This window comes from Anolis carolinensis, unplaced genomic scaffold (assembly GCF_035594765.1).
Source record: "Anolis carolinensis isolate JA03-04 unplaced genomic scaffold, rAnoCar3.1.pri scaffold_12, whole genome shotgun sequence".
In the NCBI taxonomy this organism is placed as follows: domain Eukaryota; kingdom Metazoa; phylum Chordata; class Lepidosauria; order Squamata; family Dactyloidae; genus Anolis; species Anolis carolinensis.
The window spans coordinates 15792616-15808846 of record NW_026943823.1 but is presented as its reverse complement, the minus strand read 5'-3'; the positions used below and the strand labels follow the sequence as shown (position 1 = coordinate 15808846).

At 41.5% G+C, this 16231-nt stretch overlaps 1 protein-coding gene across 2 annotated transcripts; it reads right to left on the bottom strand.

Annotated features, from left to right (window-relative positions):
• Window positions 1–98: 98 nt before the first annotated feature.
• il2rg (interleukin 2 receptor subunit gamma) lies at window positions 99–15981 on the bottom strand. Of its 2 annotated transcripts, none has more exons than XM_062964117.1 (9): window positions 15761–15981; window positions 14091–14214; window positions 10545–10632; window positions 7729–7910; window positions 7437–7579; window positions 5571–5718; window positions 3764–3863; window positions 1833–1917; window positions 99–624 (listed from the first exon to the last, which is right to left on the bottom strand). In XM_062964117.1, the coding sequence occupies exons 2-9, from the start codon at window positions 14191–14193 to the stop codon at window positions 463–465; spliced, it is 1011 nt and encodes a 336-aa protein (XP_062820187.1). In that variant the 5' UTR covers window positions 14194–14214; window positions 15761–15981; the 3' UTR covers window positions 99–462. The 2 variants fall into 2 exon arrangements, with proteins under 2 accessions (XP_062820187.1, XP_062820186.1); XM_062964116.1 differs by having other exon boundaries at window positions 14091–14462; window positions 15761–15967.
• Window positions 15982–16231: the final 250 nt, after the last annotated feature.

Below are 16231 nucleotides of genomic sequence, written 5' to 3'. Positions count from 1 at the left end.
ACCCATGTCTTGCCTCAAACATCTTAAGGCTAACCCAATGGAAGCAAATCCAAGAATAGGAAGATGCTGCCAGAGACAGAAATGTGGAGTCAAATTCATCCTTTTTAAAAAGTATTTATGTGCAATAGCAAAACATCCTGCAGTACCTTTAAGACCTAACACACCATGGAGTTCTCTAGACGTCGAATCCACTTTCTTAGGGGCATGTTGTGCCATTTTGCAATTTCAAGGAAGGCATATAAGGCCCCTTTTACACTGCCATACAAAATCTAGATTATTTGCTTTGAACTGGATTATATGGCAGTATAGAAGGGGTCTGGGAAGGACTGAAGTAGAACACCCAGAATCCCCTAGGTACTCATTAGTGGGTTACTGTGGGAGACACAGCATTGTCTTTTCTATTCAAGCAACATTTCCAGTTCTGGTAGCCCACTGGGACTGGAGGTGAGGAGTGGGGTCCCTCTATGGGGCACTTCCTTTGGGAATAGGCCAAGTTTTGCCCATGGCATCGCTGCCGATGGGCAAATAGCCCCCGCCGGGGAAGAGCTCACTGATGTGGCAGATGCTCTCGCAGTAGTTGGGCTTGAAGGCCTCCACGGCGTCCTTCGAGACTCCGGCCCACTCCTGCAGAAACAGGCAAAGAGAGATCCCATTGGAGAGGACACTCAAGGAGGTACAAGTGGAGACGCCATTGGAATTGAGACTCAAGAAAGTCTTGAGGAGCCTCAAGGAAGGACAAGTAGAAGCACCATTGGAGTGGAGACTCAAGAAAGATATTGGAGAGGAGACTCAAGGAAGGACAAAGAGAGATCTCATTGGAGAGGACACTCAAGGAGGTACAAGTAGAGACACCATTAGAATGGAGACTCAAGAAAGATATTGGAGAGGAGCCTCAAGGAAGACAAGTAGAAACACCATTGGAGCGGAGACTCAAGAAAGAAGAGACTCAAGGAAGGACAAAGAGAGATCCCATTGGAGAGGACACTCAAGGAGGTACAAGTAGAGACGCCATTGGAGTGGAGACTCAAGAAAGATATTGGAGAGGAGACTCAAGGAAGGACAAAGAGAGATCCCACTGGAGAGGGCACTCAAGGAGGTACAAGTAGAGACACCATTGGAATTGAGACTCAAGAAAGATATTGGAGAGGAGCCTCTAGAAAGGACAAGTAGAGGCGCCATTGGAATGGAGACTCAAGAAAAATATTGGAGTGGAGACTCGAGGAAGGACAAAGAGAGATCCCACTGGAGAAGACTCAAGGAAGGACAAAGATGCATCCCATTGAAAAGGTGACTCAAGAAAGGACAAGTAGGGATACCGTTGGAACAGAGACTCAAGGAAGATATTGGAGAGGAGACTCAAGGAAGGACAAAGAGAGATCTCGCTGGAGAGGACACTCAAGGAGGTAGAAATAGAGACGCCATTGGAATGGAGACTCAAGAAAGATATTGGAGAGGAGACTCAAGGAAAGACCAAAAGAGTTCCCGTTGGAGAGGAGACGCAGGGAAGGACAGATAGGGATCCCACTGGAGAGGAGACACAAGGAAAGACTTCCAACTCTGCCCATCCCATCTCCCCTTCAGTTGATTTCTTTCTCCGCTCTTCACCATCCTCTTTGCCAAACCAACCTCTGTTTAGAGGAGGGCTGGTCTGGACTGGGCTTTCATTTGGACTACAACTCCCAGCATTCCAGGACAGGGGATTGGAAGGAGAGCAGAATGTGGATTTTATAATTCCTGCACATCACAAAGCCCTGGGCTTTGACCCTCTGATGGTTTTGCCTTCTCCCCACCTTAAAAGCAGCTCCCGGTGGCTTCCCTTCCAAGATACTTACGGAGAAATTGCCACGGTACGCTGTGAAGAGATCTTCGAATTTCTTGCCAGGGTTGGGGATGGCAGGCAACAGAACCAAGCGGATCCTGTGGGAAATTAAACACCGGTGATATTAAGATGCTGTTCGTGGATAAAGGCTTTTCCTGTCCACTGGGACAACTTTTTGCAGTGTTTTGGACAGCTCCCAGATTCGCTCAAGATTCAAACATAACATGATGTAACAACATTTGAAAAATGTTCTGTTCCTGGTTTGTGTTATTTCCTGTTTAATTGCGTGGTCCTTACTGTATATACTCGAGTATAAGCCTAGTTTTTCAGCCCTTTTTTTAAGACTGAAAAAGCCCCCCTCGGCTTATACTCGGGTGAGGGTCCTGGTTGGATTATATTTGGGTCAGCTTATACTCGAGAATATATGGTACATTTATTATTTTTCTCTATTATTATTGGTATTATTACATTTATTATTTTTCTCTATTATTGTTGCTACTATTACATTTATTTTACTCTATTTTTATTATTATTAATACATGTATTATTTCACTCTGATCTTATCATTATTATTATTGCATTTAATATTTTACTCTATTTATTATTACTTGTATTATTTTCCTGTATTTTTTATTATTATTATTATTATTATTATTATTATTATTATTACATGTATTATTTTACTCTATTATTATTAAAAGGATACATAAGCACATTGACATTGAAGAAGATGAGAATAATGATTTGATTAGAGTTGGACAGTCTTATCTTAAATTTAAGCTTTATGTAAATATCCAAAAACATTTAACCTACTGAAGCTTTAATTAATGTAATTTTATTGGTATCTATTTTTATTTCTGAAATGTACCACCCTTGGCTTATACTGGAGTCAATGTTTTCCCAGGTTTTTTTGGTGGTAAAATTAGGTGCCTCGGCTTATATTCGGGTTGGCTTATACTCGAGTATATACGGGTAGTTGTTCTACTCCAGAAACTTCATTTTTGTGACCACAAACTATGTCGAATTGGTTGAGACTAAATAAGATAGCACTTTAAAACCAGGAACATATTTTTTTCCATATTTTGCCGGCTTTTTTGGTTTAGAAAAATGATATAGATGGGCACAAATAAAGAGATACCAAAAGGGAGTAACAAAAAAGTAGCAAATGTATTTATTTATTGACAGTATTTATATTCCGCCCTTCTTTCTCACCCCGAAGGGGACTCAGGGCGGATTACAATGAACACATATATGGCAAACATTCAATGCCAACAGACAAATAACATATATAGACAGACACAGAGACATTTAACTTTTTTTTTTTCCAGCTTCACGATTCCGGCCACAGGCGGAGCTGTTGCTTCACTGTCCACTAGTGGCTGTACTTCCTCATTCCTTTCCTCGTGTTTTGCTGGCAGTTTTATGATGTTGTAAATTAGTTAAATTAGCCTACCGCATAAAGCGTACCTAAATTTCCCTAATTGACAGATGCAACTGTCTTTCAGGGCTGCATAGGTCAACAGCAAGCCGGGCTATTTAATGGTTGGGGGCTTAACCCGACCCGGGCTTTGAACTCATGACCTCTTGGTCAGTAGTGATTTATTGCAGCTGGTTACTAGCCAGCTGCGCCACAGCCCAGCCCTAAAACCAGCAGGCAACAAGTGGGAGTTGTTTTAGTAGAGACCTGTTTATAATATGTATGGGTTATATGTTGTAGACAGAGCTGTGCTCGCTGTCGTAGTTTAGCTTTAGATAGAAGAAAAACTGCTTTGGTTCCTGGATTTTTATGGTGGTGGTTTCTACATCGCTCTGTTTGGGTCTCTTGACACCATCTGGCTTTTAGGTGGTGGTGGTGGAGGGGGGGGGCTCATCCCCAAATACTTATCCCTGCAAAGCCTTAAAGGAGAACCCCACCCAAAGCCTCTCCCCAAAACCCCATCTCACCTCTCCATGGATATGAGGCTCGCCATCATCAGAAGCAGGAGGCAGACGGAGCCGACCCCGATGGCAACTTGGACCCACGGCTCTATGGAGGGCTCCTTTTCTGTGGAAAAGAAAGGAGGCTGAGAACATATCAAAGGGCCAAGGGTTGGCCTGGGGTTGGCCCTTGGTGGCCCCCAGACCTTTTGCAGGAGAAAGGCAAGCCAAACACAAGCTTCCCCACAGTCTTAGGATCCTAGGTTGGATCTACACTGCCTTACATCCCAGGATCTGATCCCAAGTTATCTGCTTTGAATTACACTGCCAGATAATCTGGGATAAGCAGATAACACTGTGTAGCATGGTTTTTGTTCCTTGGTTATAAATATAATTTTCTAATTGGTTCGATCATGAAAAATGGACAAAGTTTTGCTAAACTTCAAAAACTTTGTTTTGGCGGGCAGAATATCCTGCAGCATATTTGGCCCTAGTTTTTCAATGAATATCCTATTCATCAAGTCTCAACCAATTCACCCTAATTTGTGGCAGCCACGAAAACAAAGTTTCTGATTAGGTTGGCTCCCTTTCTATCCTCCTTCAAGAAATAACTGAAGACTTGAATGTGTTGTCGAAGGCTTTCATGGCTGGGATCACAGGGTTGTTGTATGTTTTCTGGGCTGTATGGCCATGTTCTAGAAGTATTCTCTCCTGACATTTCGCCCACATCTATGGCAGGCATCCTCAGAGGTTGTGAGGTATGGAGAAACTCAGCAAGGAAGGTTTATATATATCTGTGGAAAGTCCAGGGTGAGGGAAGAACTCTTGTCAGTTGGAGGCCAGCGTGAATGTTGCAGTTAATCACCCTAATTTGCATTGAATAGCTTCATCTACTGGCTACTTTCTGCCCAGGGGCATCCTTTGATTGGATCAGAGTTGGACAGTCTTATCTTAAATTTGAGCTTTATGTAAATATTCAAAAACATTTAACCTCCTGATGCCTCAATTAATGTAATTTTATTGGTATCTATTTTTATTTATGAAATTTACCACCCTCGGCTTATATTGGAGTCAATGTTTTCCCAGTTTTGTGGTAAAATTAGGTGCCTCGGCTTATATTCGGGTCGGCTTATACTCGAGTATATACGGTAATAATAATAATACAGTAGAGTCTCACTTATCCAACACTCACTTATCCAACATTCTGGATTATCCAATGCATTTTTGTAGTCAATGTTTTCAAAACATTGTGATATTTTGGTACTAAATTCATTAATACAGTAATTACTACATAGCATTAATGTGTAATGAACTACTTTTTCTGTCAAATTTGTTGTATAACATGATGTTTTGGTGCTTCATTTGTAAAATCATAACCTAATTTGATGTTTAATAGGCTTCTCCTTCATCTCTCCTTATTATCCACCATATTCGCTTATCCAACATTCTGCCGGCCCATTTATGTTGGATAAGTGAGGCTCTACTGTAATAATAATAAGGTAAAACTTTCAAACCAGGAACAAAACAATTTTCAAATTTAGTTACATAGTGGATTCATGGACTCATTGAGTTGGAAGGGCCATCCGGTCCAACCCCTTTCTGCCGTGCAGGAAAAACACAATCAAAGCACTCCTGACAGATGGCCATCCAGCCTCTGTTTATAAGCCTTCACCAGACTTTGAAGCAGAGAGTTCCACTGTTGAACAGCTCAGGAGGTTCGGGTGTGTCATCCGAACTCATGGCTCATTGAGTCCTAGGAGCAAACAAGGCCTGCTCCCTCTTCCTTATGACATCCTTTCAGATATGTAAACATGGCAGAGTGGACCCCACTGACCTTTCCCCCAGTGGACCGGGCCGGCCTCGTCGCTCCAAAGGTCCGTCTTCCCATAGGCGTCCTTGACCTTACTAGAGACGTAGAAGGTGTAGACCTTCTCCGGATCCACGCTGGGCAGGCTGAACTCCATCCTGTCGGTTTTTTGTTCCTGGGAAGCCATAAGGGAAAGCAGGGTTAGGGAGAGGTCCGGCTCAGCGGGGCCCGGGATCCACTCCAGGGTTTTGCTTTTTTATTATTATAATTATAAAATAATCTTTATTAGTTTTAACAGAATAATAAAAAGCAAAAACCCCTAATTGGGCAAAAAAGAAAAGGAGAGAAAACGTCAAGAGAAGACAGGAAGGAAATGCAAAAAAAAAAAAGAGAGAGAGAGAGAGAGAGATTTAAAAAAGTGAATATAAACATGACTTCTCGGCAGTTTCTTCAAGGTAATTTGCCTTTTCTTTCTTCCTTAATTTCTCCTTAAATTCTAACTCCTTTTCTTCTTATTTCCTTCTCCTTTCTGTTGAGGTTATCTTTCTTTCTCTTTATATTTTGTCTTTCCTTTATCATCTATTTTTGCTTCTTTCTCTCATTTATCCGTTTTAGGTTTTCCATCATTCTGTCCCAATTTGTTTCTTTGATTGGTTCTCCTTTATTTTTTGCTAGTAAGAAAGTCAGCCTATCCATGTTACGTATGTCAAGCACCTTTATCAGCCAATCGTCTTCCTCTGGGATTTCTTCTCTCTTCCATAATTTGGCATAGCAAACCCTTGCCGCTGTTGTTAGTAAGAATAATAATTTGTCTTCATAATTTTCTATTTTTATTTCGTGTATCTATATATATAAAAGGGTAATGAAATTTCAGCCTAGGACAAAACAACAAAACTACACATCCCAGAAACACTAAACTTGGCAGCACAACCCCTCATCCATGCTTCTACGTTCATACAACAAAAAGAAAACAAAAAAAGTCCTAATTAGAGGGAGAGCAATAATTGTTTTTATCCAATTGCTGCCAGTTAGAAGGCTAAGCTCCGCCCACTTGGTCTCCTAGCAACCCACTCAGCCCAGGGGACAGGCAGAGTTAGGCCTCATTTAGGCCTCTTCCACACTGCCTATAAAATACAAATTATCTGATTTTAACTGGATTATATGGCAGTGCAGACTCAAGGCCCTTCCACACAGCTATATAACCCATTTATAATCTTATATTATCTGCTTTGCACTGGATTATCTTGACTCCACACTACCATATAATCCACTTCAGTGTGCATTTTATACAGCTGTGTAGAAGGGGCCTCATATAATCCAGTTCTAAGCAGATAATATAAGATACTTTATTTCCCATACGATCATACTTTGTCACAGCAACGCGTGGCCGGGCACAGCTAGTCCCTAATAAAAATGTTTCTGCTTTAAATGGTATTCTAATCTGCAATATTTTTTTCTAATTTTTCCTGTATCTTTTTCCAGTATTTTTGGGCCTTTTCGCACGTCCACCACATGTGGAAATACGATCCCTCTTTCTTTCCACACTTCCAGCATTTTGTATTTGTGTTTTTGTCGAATTTCCACTCCAGGGTTTGACTTGAAGTTCAAGCCAAGGAGATGGGTATATCCCAGGCATGGGCAAACTTGGGCTTTCCGGGTGTTTTGGACTCCAACTCCCACCATTCCTAACAGCCTCGGGCCCTTTCCTTTTCCCCCTCGGCCGCTTAAGCGGCCGAGGGGGAAAAGGAAGGGGCCCGAGGCTGTTAGGAATGGTGGGAGTTGGAGTCCAAAATACCCGGAGAGCCCAAGTTTGCCCTTGCCTGGGATAGAAATTGCCCACCTTTCCAATCCCTAGATAAAGTCATTGCTCAACATTTGGGTTCCTGCTCCTACCGTCCAGCTTGTGTCCTTGTTGCTCTTGTACTTGACCTTGTTTTGCAGGAACTGTGGGGATCTATAGGGCGATTCCCAGCTCAGCAATAACTGGTTGTCATCCTGGGTCTGGATGGAGAGGTTGAAAGGGGCCCCGGGTTTCACTAGAAAAGAGAGAAACGGGAATAGTTTTACAAGTTCAGAGAGTGCCAATAGCAGCTCCACAGTATGGAGTTCAAGTGTGGTCAATCTGCAGTGCAGAGGCGCCGTTAGGAAATGCATTTGTGCGAATGGGCACGCTCCAAATCCCCACCTCGCTCCAGCAGGGACTTGTAATCCTTGAAAACGGCTCCACCGTGACTCGCGTTGATATAAACGTGGAATTCTGAATAGAGGAAATCCTCCACGGAGATGTTGAACTGGCACCCCGTGTTGAGGCCGTCGTCCCTTCGGAAGTAATGCGGACACTCTCTGGAGGGTTTACCCTCTTTGATCCTGGTTGAAACAAGGAACAGCCTTTGAGTCATTAGGTTTACAAAAGACCCGCTCTTGAAGAACATGAGAACTCAACCACAGAACCATAGATTTGGGTATATATGTATCTATATATATAAAAGGGTAATGAAATTTCGGCCTAGGACAAAACAACAAAACTACACATCCCAGAAACACTAAACTTGGCAGCGCAACCCCTCATGCATGCCTCTACGTTCATACAACAAAAAGAAAAGACATATAAAGTCCTAATTAGAGGGAGAGGAATAATTGTTTTTATCCTATTGCTTTCAGTTAGAAGGCTAAGCTCCACCCACTTGGTCTGCTTTCAGTTAGAAGGCTAAGCTCCACCCACTTGGTCTCCTAGCAACCCACTCAGCCCAGGGCCACTTCAATCAGGCCTCTTCCACACTGCCTATAAAATACAGATTATATGATTTCAACTGGATTATATGGCAGTGTAGACTCAAGATGAGCACCAACTCCCAGAGTCAGACACAACTGGACTTAATGTCAGGGGAAAACCTTTACCCTTTACCTTAACTACCACCAATTCCTCAATACTTTATTTCCCATACCACCATACTTCGCCACAGCAACGCGTGGCCGGGCACAGCTAGTATGTGCCCAGCCATGCGTTGCTGTGGCGAAGTATGGTGGTATGGGAAATCAGATAATCTGTATTTTATAGGTAGTGTGGAAGAGGCCTAAGTGAGGCCTAACTCTGCCTGTTTCCTGGGCTGAGTGGGTTGCTAGGAGACTAAGTGGGCAGAGCTTAGTCTTCTAACTGGCAGCAATTGGATAAAAACAATTATTCCTCTCCCTCTAATTAGGACTTTATTTTCTTTTCTTTTTGTTGTATGAACGTAGAGGCGTGGATGAGGGGTTGTGCTGCCAAGTTTAGTGTTTCTGGGGTGTGTAGTTTTGTTGTTTTGTCCTAGGCTGGAATTTCACTACCCTGTTATATATATAGATATATACCGTATATACTCGAGTATAAGCCGACCCGAATATAAGCCGAGGCACCTAATTTTACCACCAAAAAAACTGGGAAAACATTGACTCAAGTATAAGCCGAGGGTTGTAAATTTTAGAAATAAAAATAGATACCAATAAAATTACATTAATTGAGGCATCAGTAGGTTAAATGTTTCTGAATGTTTACATAAAGCTGAAATTTAAGATAAGACTGTCCAACTCTGATCAAATCATTATTCTCATCTTCTTCAATGTAAATGTGCTTATGTATCCTTTTAACAATAATAGAGTAAAATAATACATGTAATAATAATAATAATAATAATACAGGATAATAATACATGTAATAATAGAGTAAAATAATAAATGCAATAATAATAATAATAATAAGATCAGAGTGAAATAATAAATGTAATAATAATAATAATAATAAATAGAGTAAAATAAATGTAATAGTAGCAACAATAATAGAGAAAAATAATAAATGTACCATATATTCCCGAGTAAAAGCTGACCCAAATATAAGCCAACCAGGACCCTCACTCGAGTATAAGCTGAGGGGGGCTTTTTCAGTCTTAAAAAAAGGGCTGAAAAACTAGGCTTATACTCGAGTATATACAGTATATATATATATACTATATATTCTATGGTAATCATAGAAGCATAGACTTTAAGGGACCCCAAAAGGCCATCAAGTCCACCTCCCCTTTGCCATAAAGAACACAATCCAATCTCTCCCAACAGATGGCCATCCTGACACAGGTATGATAGATAGACACACTATATTCTATGATCTACCTATTATAGAATCATAAATTTGGGAGGGACCCCCAAAGGCCATCCAGTCCAACCGGCTTTCTTCCAGACAGGAAGACACAATTCGATCTCTCCCAGCAGATGACCATCCAGCCACAGGTGTGATAGATAGACCCACTATATTCTATGATATAGCTACATAGAAATTGGGAGGGACCTCAAAAGGCCAGCAAGTCCACACCGCCTTCTGCCATAAAGGACACAATCCAATCCTTCCCGACAGATGGCCATCTAGCTATAGATGTGATAGATAGACAGTAATACACTATACCCTATGTTTATCATAGAAGCATAGATTTTTAAGGGACCACAAAAGGCTATCCAGTTCAATCCCTCTTCTGCCATAAAGGACACAATCCAATCCCTCCCAACAGATCGCCATCCAGCCATAGATGTGATAGACAGACAGTGACACATTATACTCTTATGATTATCATAGAAGTATAGATTTTTAAGGGATCCCAAAATGCCATCCAGTTCAACACCCTTCTGCCATAAAGGACACAATCCGGTCCATCCCAACAGATGGCCATCCAGTCATAGATAGACACACTACAGTATATTCTATAATATATCTATCATAGAATCATAGATTTGGGAGGGACCCCAAGGGTCATCTAGTCCAACCCTTCTGCTAGGCAGGAAGACACAATCCGATCCCTCTCAACAGATGACCATTAAGCCTCTGCTTAAAAACCTTCAGAGAAAGAGACTCCATTTCCTCCCCAAAATAGGGAGTAAAACCACTGAGTTCTCCCTGGAAACTGTCTGAAGCTGGAATAAAAGGGCAAATTGTAATAAAGGTGGGCAGAAAATAAAGCAGAGGTGCAGGATACATACCAGTAATGCAGCGTGTAGTTGGCGCTCAGATTGTCCTTGGTGGTCCAGTTGCAGGTCAGGCTTTCCTCATTGAAGACAATGCAGTCCACTGTAAGGGCAAAGAATCATATGCGTTTAATAAGGACACTTGATTCCAACTGCCTAAGAATTCCCATTGGTGCATTCGCTTTCAAAAGGATGAAGCTAGACTGCTGCCATAGACACGCATGGGGCTTCCCTTGTTGACTGTGCAGATCATGCCTGATCAAGATTATATGACACCACAGAAATGGCTGGTGATAACATGAGCGATTCAGTCTTTCCTTGCCTTATTATCGGTACGTCATTGCTGTTGGAAAGTACCGGGGAAACTTATTGAGAAGAAGAAAAAACCCCAAATACCGTATATACTTGAGTATAAGCCAACCCGAATATAAGCTGAGGTACCTAATTTTACCACAAAAAAACTGGGAAAACATTGACTCAAGTATAAGCCGAGAGTGGTAAATTTCAGAAATAAAAATAGATACCAATAAAATTACATTAATTGAGGCATCAGTAGGTGAAATGTTTTTGAATATTTACATAAAGCTCAAATTTAAGATAAGACTGTCCAACTCTGATCAAATCATTATTCTCATCTTCTTCAATGTAAATGTGCTTATGTATCCTTTTAATAATAATAGAGTAAAATAATACATGTAATACATGTAATAATAATAACAATAAATACAGGAAAATAATACATGTAATAACAGAGTAAAATAACAGAGTGAAATAATAAATGTATTAATAATAATAAAAAATAGAGTAAAATAAATGTAATAGTAGCAACAATAATAGAGAAAAATAATAAATGTAATAATACCCATAATAATAGAGAAAAATAATAAATGTACCATATAGTCTCGAGTATAAGCTGACCCAAATATAAGCCAACCAGGACCCTCACCCAAGTATAAGCCGAGGTGGGCTTTTTCAGTATTAAAAAAAGGGCTGAAAAACTAGGCTTATACTCCAGTATATACAGTATATATTTTATCCCTATAACGGATAACCGCCATTCTGTTTGCTTTGCTAACAAATAAAGCCAAGGAAGAGAAAAGCATTCAATGGATGGATTTGGAGGTTCCCGTTGGCACGTTCTTTTTGTTATTACAAATCAGGTCATTATGGTTCTTCCTAAGGTTCAGGTGGAAGAACCCAATGACTGTAAGAAGAGCTGTTCAAGAGCTGGGAAGACGTACACATTGGCCAGTGTGGGGATGGGGTTCGAGGTGCATTCCTGTCGCCCAGACTGTTGTCCTATATTGGACCTTTTAACGCCTTGGATGATTGTTTAATATTTTAATTATGTCTATTTTAAATCATGACTTGTTAATTTGTTTTAAAATGCATTCTTTGATGTCTTAATTGTTGATTTTATGATATTATATGATTGTATTGGGCTTGCCCCGTGTGAGCCGCTCCGAGTCCCCGTTGGGGAGATGGAGGCGGCATACAAAAATAAAATTATTATTATTATTATTATTATTATTATTATTATTATTTTATTTTATGACACAGCAAACAAGATAGACATGCTGGATTTCATATCACAAAATCACAAGTCGAACACTTCCCAAGTGTGATATATTTTCAGATGATGCGTGCAGATCCCAGTAGGGTGGCCTTTTGCAGTTGGCAGATCGTAATTTTGTCAATGTCTGTTGTTTCCAAATGCCGGCTGAGATCTTTTGGCACGGCACCCAATGTGCCCATCACCACCGGGACCACCTGCACTGGTTTCTGCCAGAGTCTTTGAAGTTCAATCTTGAGGTCCTGATAGCGGCTGAGTTTTTCCTGTTGTTTTTTGTCAATGCGACTGTCACCTGGGATGGCAACATCAATGATCCAAACCTTTTCTTTTCCACAACTGTGAGGTCTGGTGTGTTGTGTTCCAGAACTTTGTCAGTCTGGATTCGGAAGTCCCACAGTATCTTTGCATGTTCATTTTCCAATACTTTTGCAGGTTTGTGATCCCACCAGTTCTTTGCTGCTGGCAGGTGGTACTTGAGGCATAAGTTCCAATGAATCATTTGGGCCACATAGTTGTGCCTCTGTTTGTAGTCTGTCTGTGCGATTTTCTTACAGCAGCTGAGGATAGGATCAATGGTTTCGTCGGTTTCCTTGCACAGTCTACATTTTGGGTCATCAGCTCATTTTTCGATCTTGGCCTTGATTGCCTTTGTTCTGATGGCTTGCTCCTGGGCTGCAAGGATCAGGCCTTCTGTCTCCTTCTTCAGGGTCCCATTCCTGAGCCATAGCCAGGTCTTCTCCTTATCAGCTTTTCCTTCAATTTTGTCAAGGAACTTTCCATGCAATGTTTTGTTGTGCCAGCTGTGAGCTCTAGTTCATAGTGCGGTTTTCTTGTACTGGTTTTTTGTCTGCTGTGCTTTGAGGAGTTTCTGATTTTGAACTTCAATCAAAGCAGGTTCTTCACTTTGCTTTACATATTCTGCCAGGGCATGTTCTTCTTCTTTGACTGCTTGTTTTACTTGCAAGAGTCCTCTGCCCCCTGATCTTCTAGGCAGATATAGTCGGTCAACATCATTATTATTATTATTAGTTGTATCCTGCTTTATCTCTCTTAATAAGAGATCCAAAGTGGCTAACAATAAAAGTACAGTAGAGTCTCATTTATCCAACATAAACGGGCCGGCAGAATGTTGGTTAAGCGAATATGTTGGATAATAAGGAGGGATTAAAGAAAAGCCTATTAAACATCAAATTAGGTTATGATTTTACAAATTAAGCACCAAAACATCATGTTACACAACAGATTTGATAGAAAAAGTAGTTCAATACGCAGTAATGCTATGTAGTAATTACTGTATTTACAAATTGAGCACCAAAATATCACGATGTATTGAAAACATTGACTACAAAAATGCGTTGGATAATCCAGAACGTTGGATAAGCGAGTGTTGGATAAGTGAGACTCTACTGTAATACAATTTAAAACCTAAAGAATGTGCAAACATTACAAAAGAATTAAACATTGCATTTGTTCGGATGGCTTGCTCCTGGGCTGCAAGGATCCGGGCTTCTGTCTCTTTGTTTAATGTCCCATTCATGAGCTATAGCCAGGTCTTCTCCTTATCAGCTTAATAAATTATTATCAGCTTAATAATAATAAATTATTATTATTATTATTATTATTATTATTATTATTATTATTATTATTATGGAGCCCCCGGTGGCGGAGTGGGCTAAAGCCTTGTGACTTGAAGGTTGGGTTGCTAACCTGAAGGCTGCCAGGTCCGAATCCCACCCGGGGAGAGCGCGGATGAGCTCCCTCTATCAGCTCCAGCTCCATGCGGGGACATGAGAGAAGCCTCCCACAAGGATGGTATAAACATTAAAAAAAAAAAAGATCCGGGCGTCCCCTGGGCAACGTCTTTGCAGACAGCCAATTCTCTCACCCCAGAAGCAACTCAGGTTGCTCCTAACACGAAAAAAAATATTATTATTATTCCTGCCAATCTGGATTGGCAGAGCAATTTCCATCGCTCATGGAGCGCTCACCTTGTGGCTCGGAGCTGCCGGAGGTTTGTTTGCAGTGGACCAGGAGCAGCAGGAGAAGGCCCAGCAGCCACAGTCCTGGCTCCCTGAAGCCATTCATCCTCATCTTCTTCCTCCTTGCCTTTTCCTGAGCAAAGCAAAGGAAAGGTCCTTAGTTGCTGCCAGACCGAAAAGCAGAAGGGATGTGGGTTTCGGAGCCGATGCTGCGATGCTGCGCCGTTTCCGCTGGCTGTGGCTTCCTGTGGAAATTCTCTCAAAAGGCCTATTTTTTCTTGGTGGGGCAGGAGATGAGAATACGTAACTTTGAAGACTTGGATTTCGGGAGTTATAGTTCACACCCATCCAGAGAGCACTGCAACTCCACCGAAGATGGATCTGTGAGATTTGAGATTTAAATAACAACAACAACAGTGTGATGCAGCAGCTAAAAAGGCCAATGCAATCCCAGGCTGCATCAAGAAGAATGTAATGCCAGGCATGGGCAAAGTTGATCCTCCGGGTGTTTTGGACTGCAACTCCCACCATTCCTAACAGCCTCGGGTCCCTTCCTTTTCCCCCTCAGCCGCTTAAGCGGCTGAGGGGGAAAAGGAAAGGGCCCGAGGCTGTTAGGAATGGTGGGAGTTGCAGTCCAAAACACCCGGAGGGACCAATTTTGCCCATGCCTGATCTATACAGTATGAATAGGAGGCACCCAGCTTAAAACAGTACATTTGAAAGGGATCTAGGAGTCAAGCTGAACACGTGTCAACAGTGTGATGCTGCAGCTAAAAAGGCCAATGCGATTCAAGGCGGCATCCAAAGGATATATGTAAGAAACATAAACATGATGATTGTGCAAATATTCAGGATGCAAACACAGAATAATCATAATTTTAAAAATCCAAACCTTCTGCTTTCCAACCACTTTGTAGAAGGAAAATCCCACCCATAGCACATTTCAAGATGCACACAATAAATACAATAGAGTCTCACTTATCCAAGCCTCGCTTATCCAACATTCTGGATTATCCAACACATTTTTGTAGTCAATGTTTTTAATACATCGTGATATTTTGGTGCTAAATTCGTAAATACAGTAGAGTCTCACTTATTCAACATAAACGGGCCGGCAGAATGTTGGATAAGCGAATATGTTGGATAATAAGGAGGCATAAAGGAAAAGCCTATTAAACATCAAATTAGGTTATGATTTTACAAATTAAGCACCAATACATCAGGTTATACAACAAATTTGGCAGAAAAAGTAGTTCAATACGCATTAATGCTATGTAGTAATTACTGTATTTAAGAATTTAGCACCAAAATATCATGATGTATTGTAAACATTGACTACAAAAATGCGTTGGATAATCCAGAACGTTGGATAAGTGAGACTCTACTGTACAGTAATTACTACGTAGCATTACTGCCTATTGAACTACTTTTTCCTGTCAAATTTGTTGTATAACATGATGTTTTGGTGCTTAATTTGTAAAATCATAACCTAATTTGGTGTTTAATAGGCTTCTCCTTAATCTCTGCTTATTATCCAACATATTCGCTTATCCAACATTCTGCTGGCCCGTTTATGTTGGATAAGTGAGACTCTACTGTATGTAAGAAACACAAACATGAATGTTGTGCAAATATTTAGGATGCAAATACAGAATAATAATAATTTTAAAAATCCAAACCTTCTGATTTCCAACCACCTTGTAGAAGGAAAATCCCACCCATAGCACATTTCAAGATGCACACTACCGCGGCCGAACACCAGGGGGCGATACTCTCGGCCTTTTCCGTCCTCACTCGGCCATCTCCGACCTGCTGGAATGTCTGGAGAGCTTAAGCCTTTCTGCTGCCGCTACCGAGGCCGAACGCCAGGGGGCGACGCTCTCGGGCCTTTCCGTCTCCATTCGGGAGAAGGCGTGGCTTACGCGAAAGCGAGGGGAAGAAAAGACGCCTGTCCAATGAGAGCAAAGAAGACAATACTCTTCGGAACTTCGTTCCCATTCGGCACTTTCCGCCGCGGACGTCAATGCGGTGCTATCCTTTTTCCGCTCCGCCCGCCCTTTCGCCCCGAGTATTTGGTTCCGGCGTCCCGTCGTTCCTCCGTCTGCTTTCGGCGCCCCGTGGAGCACCCTCCAAACCCCTCCGGGCCGGAC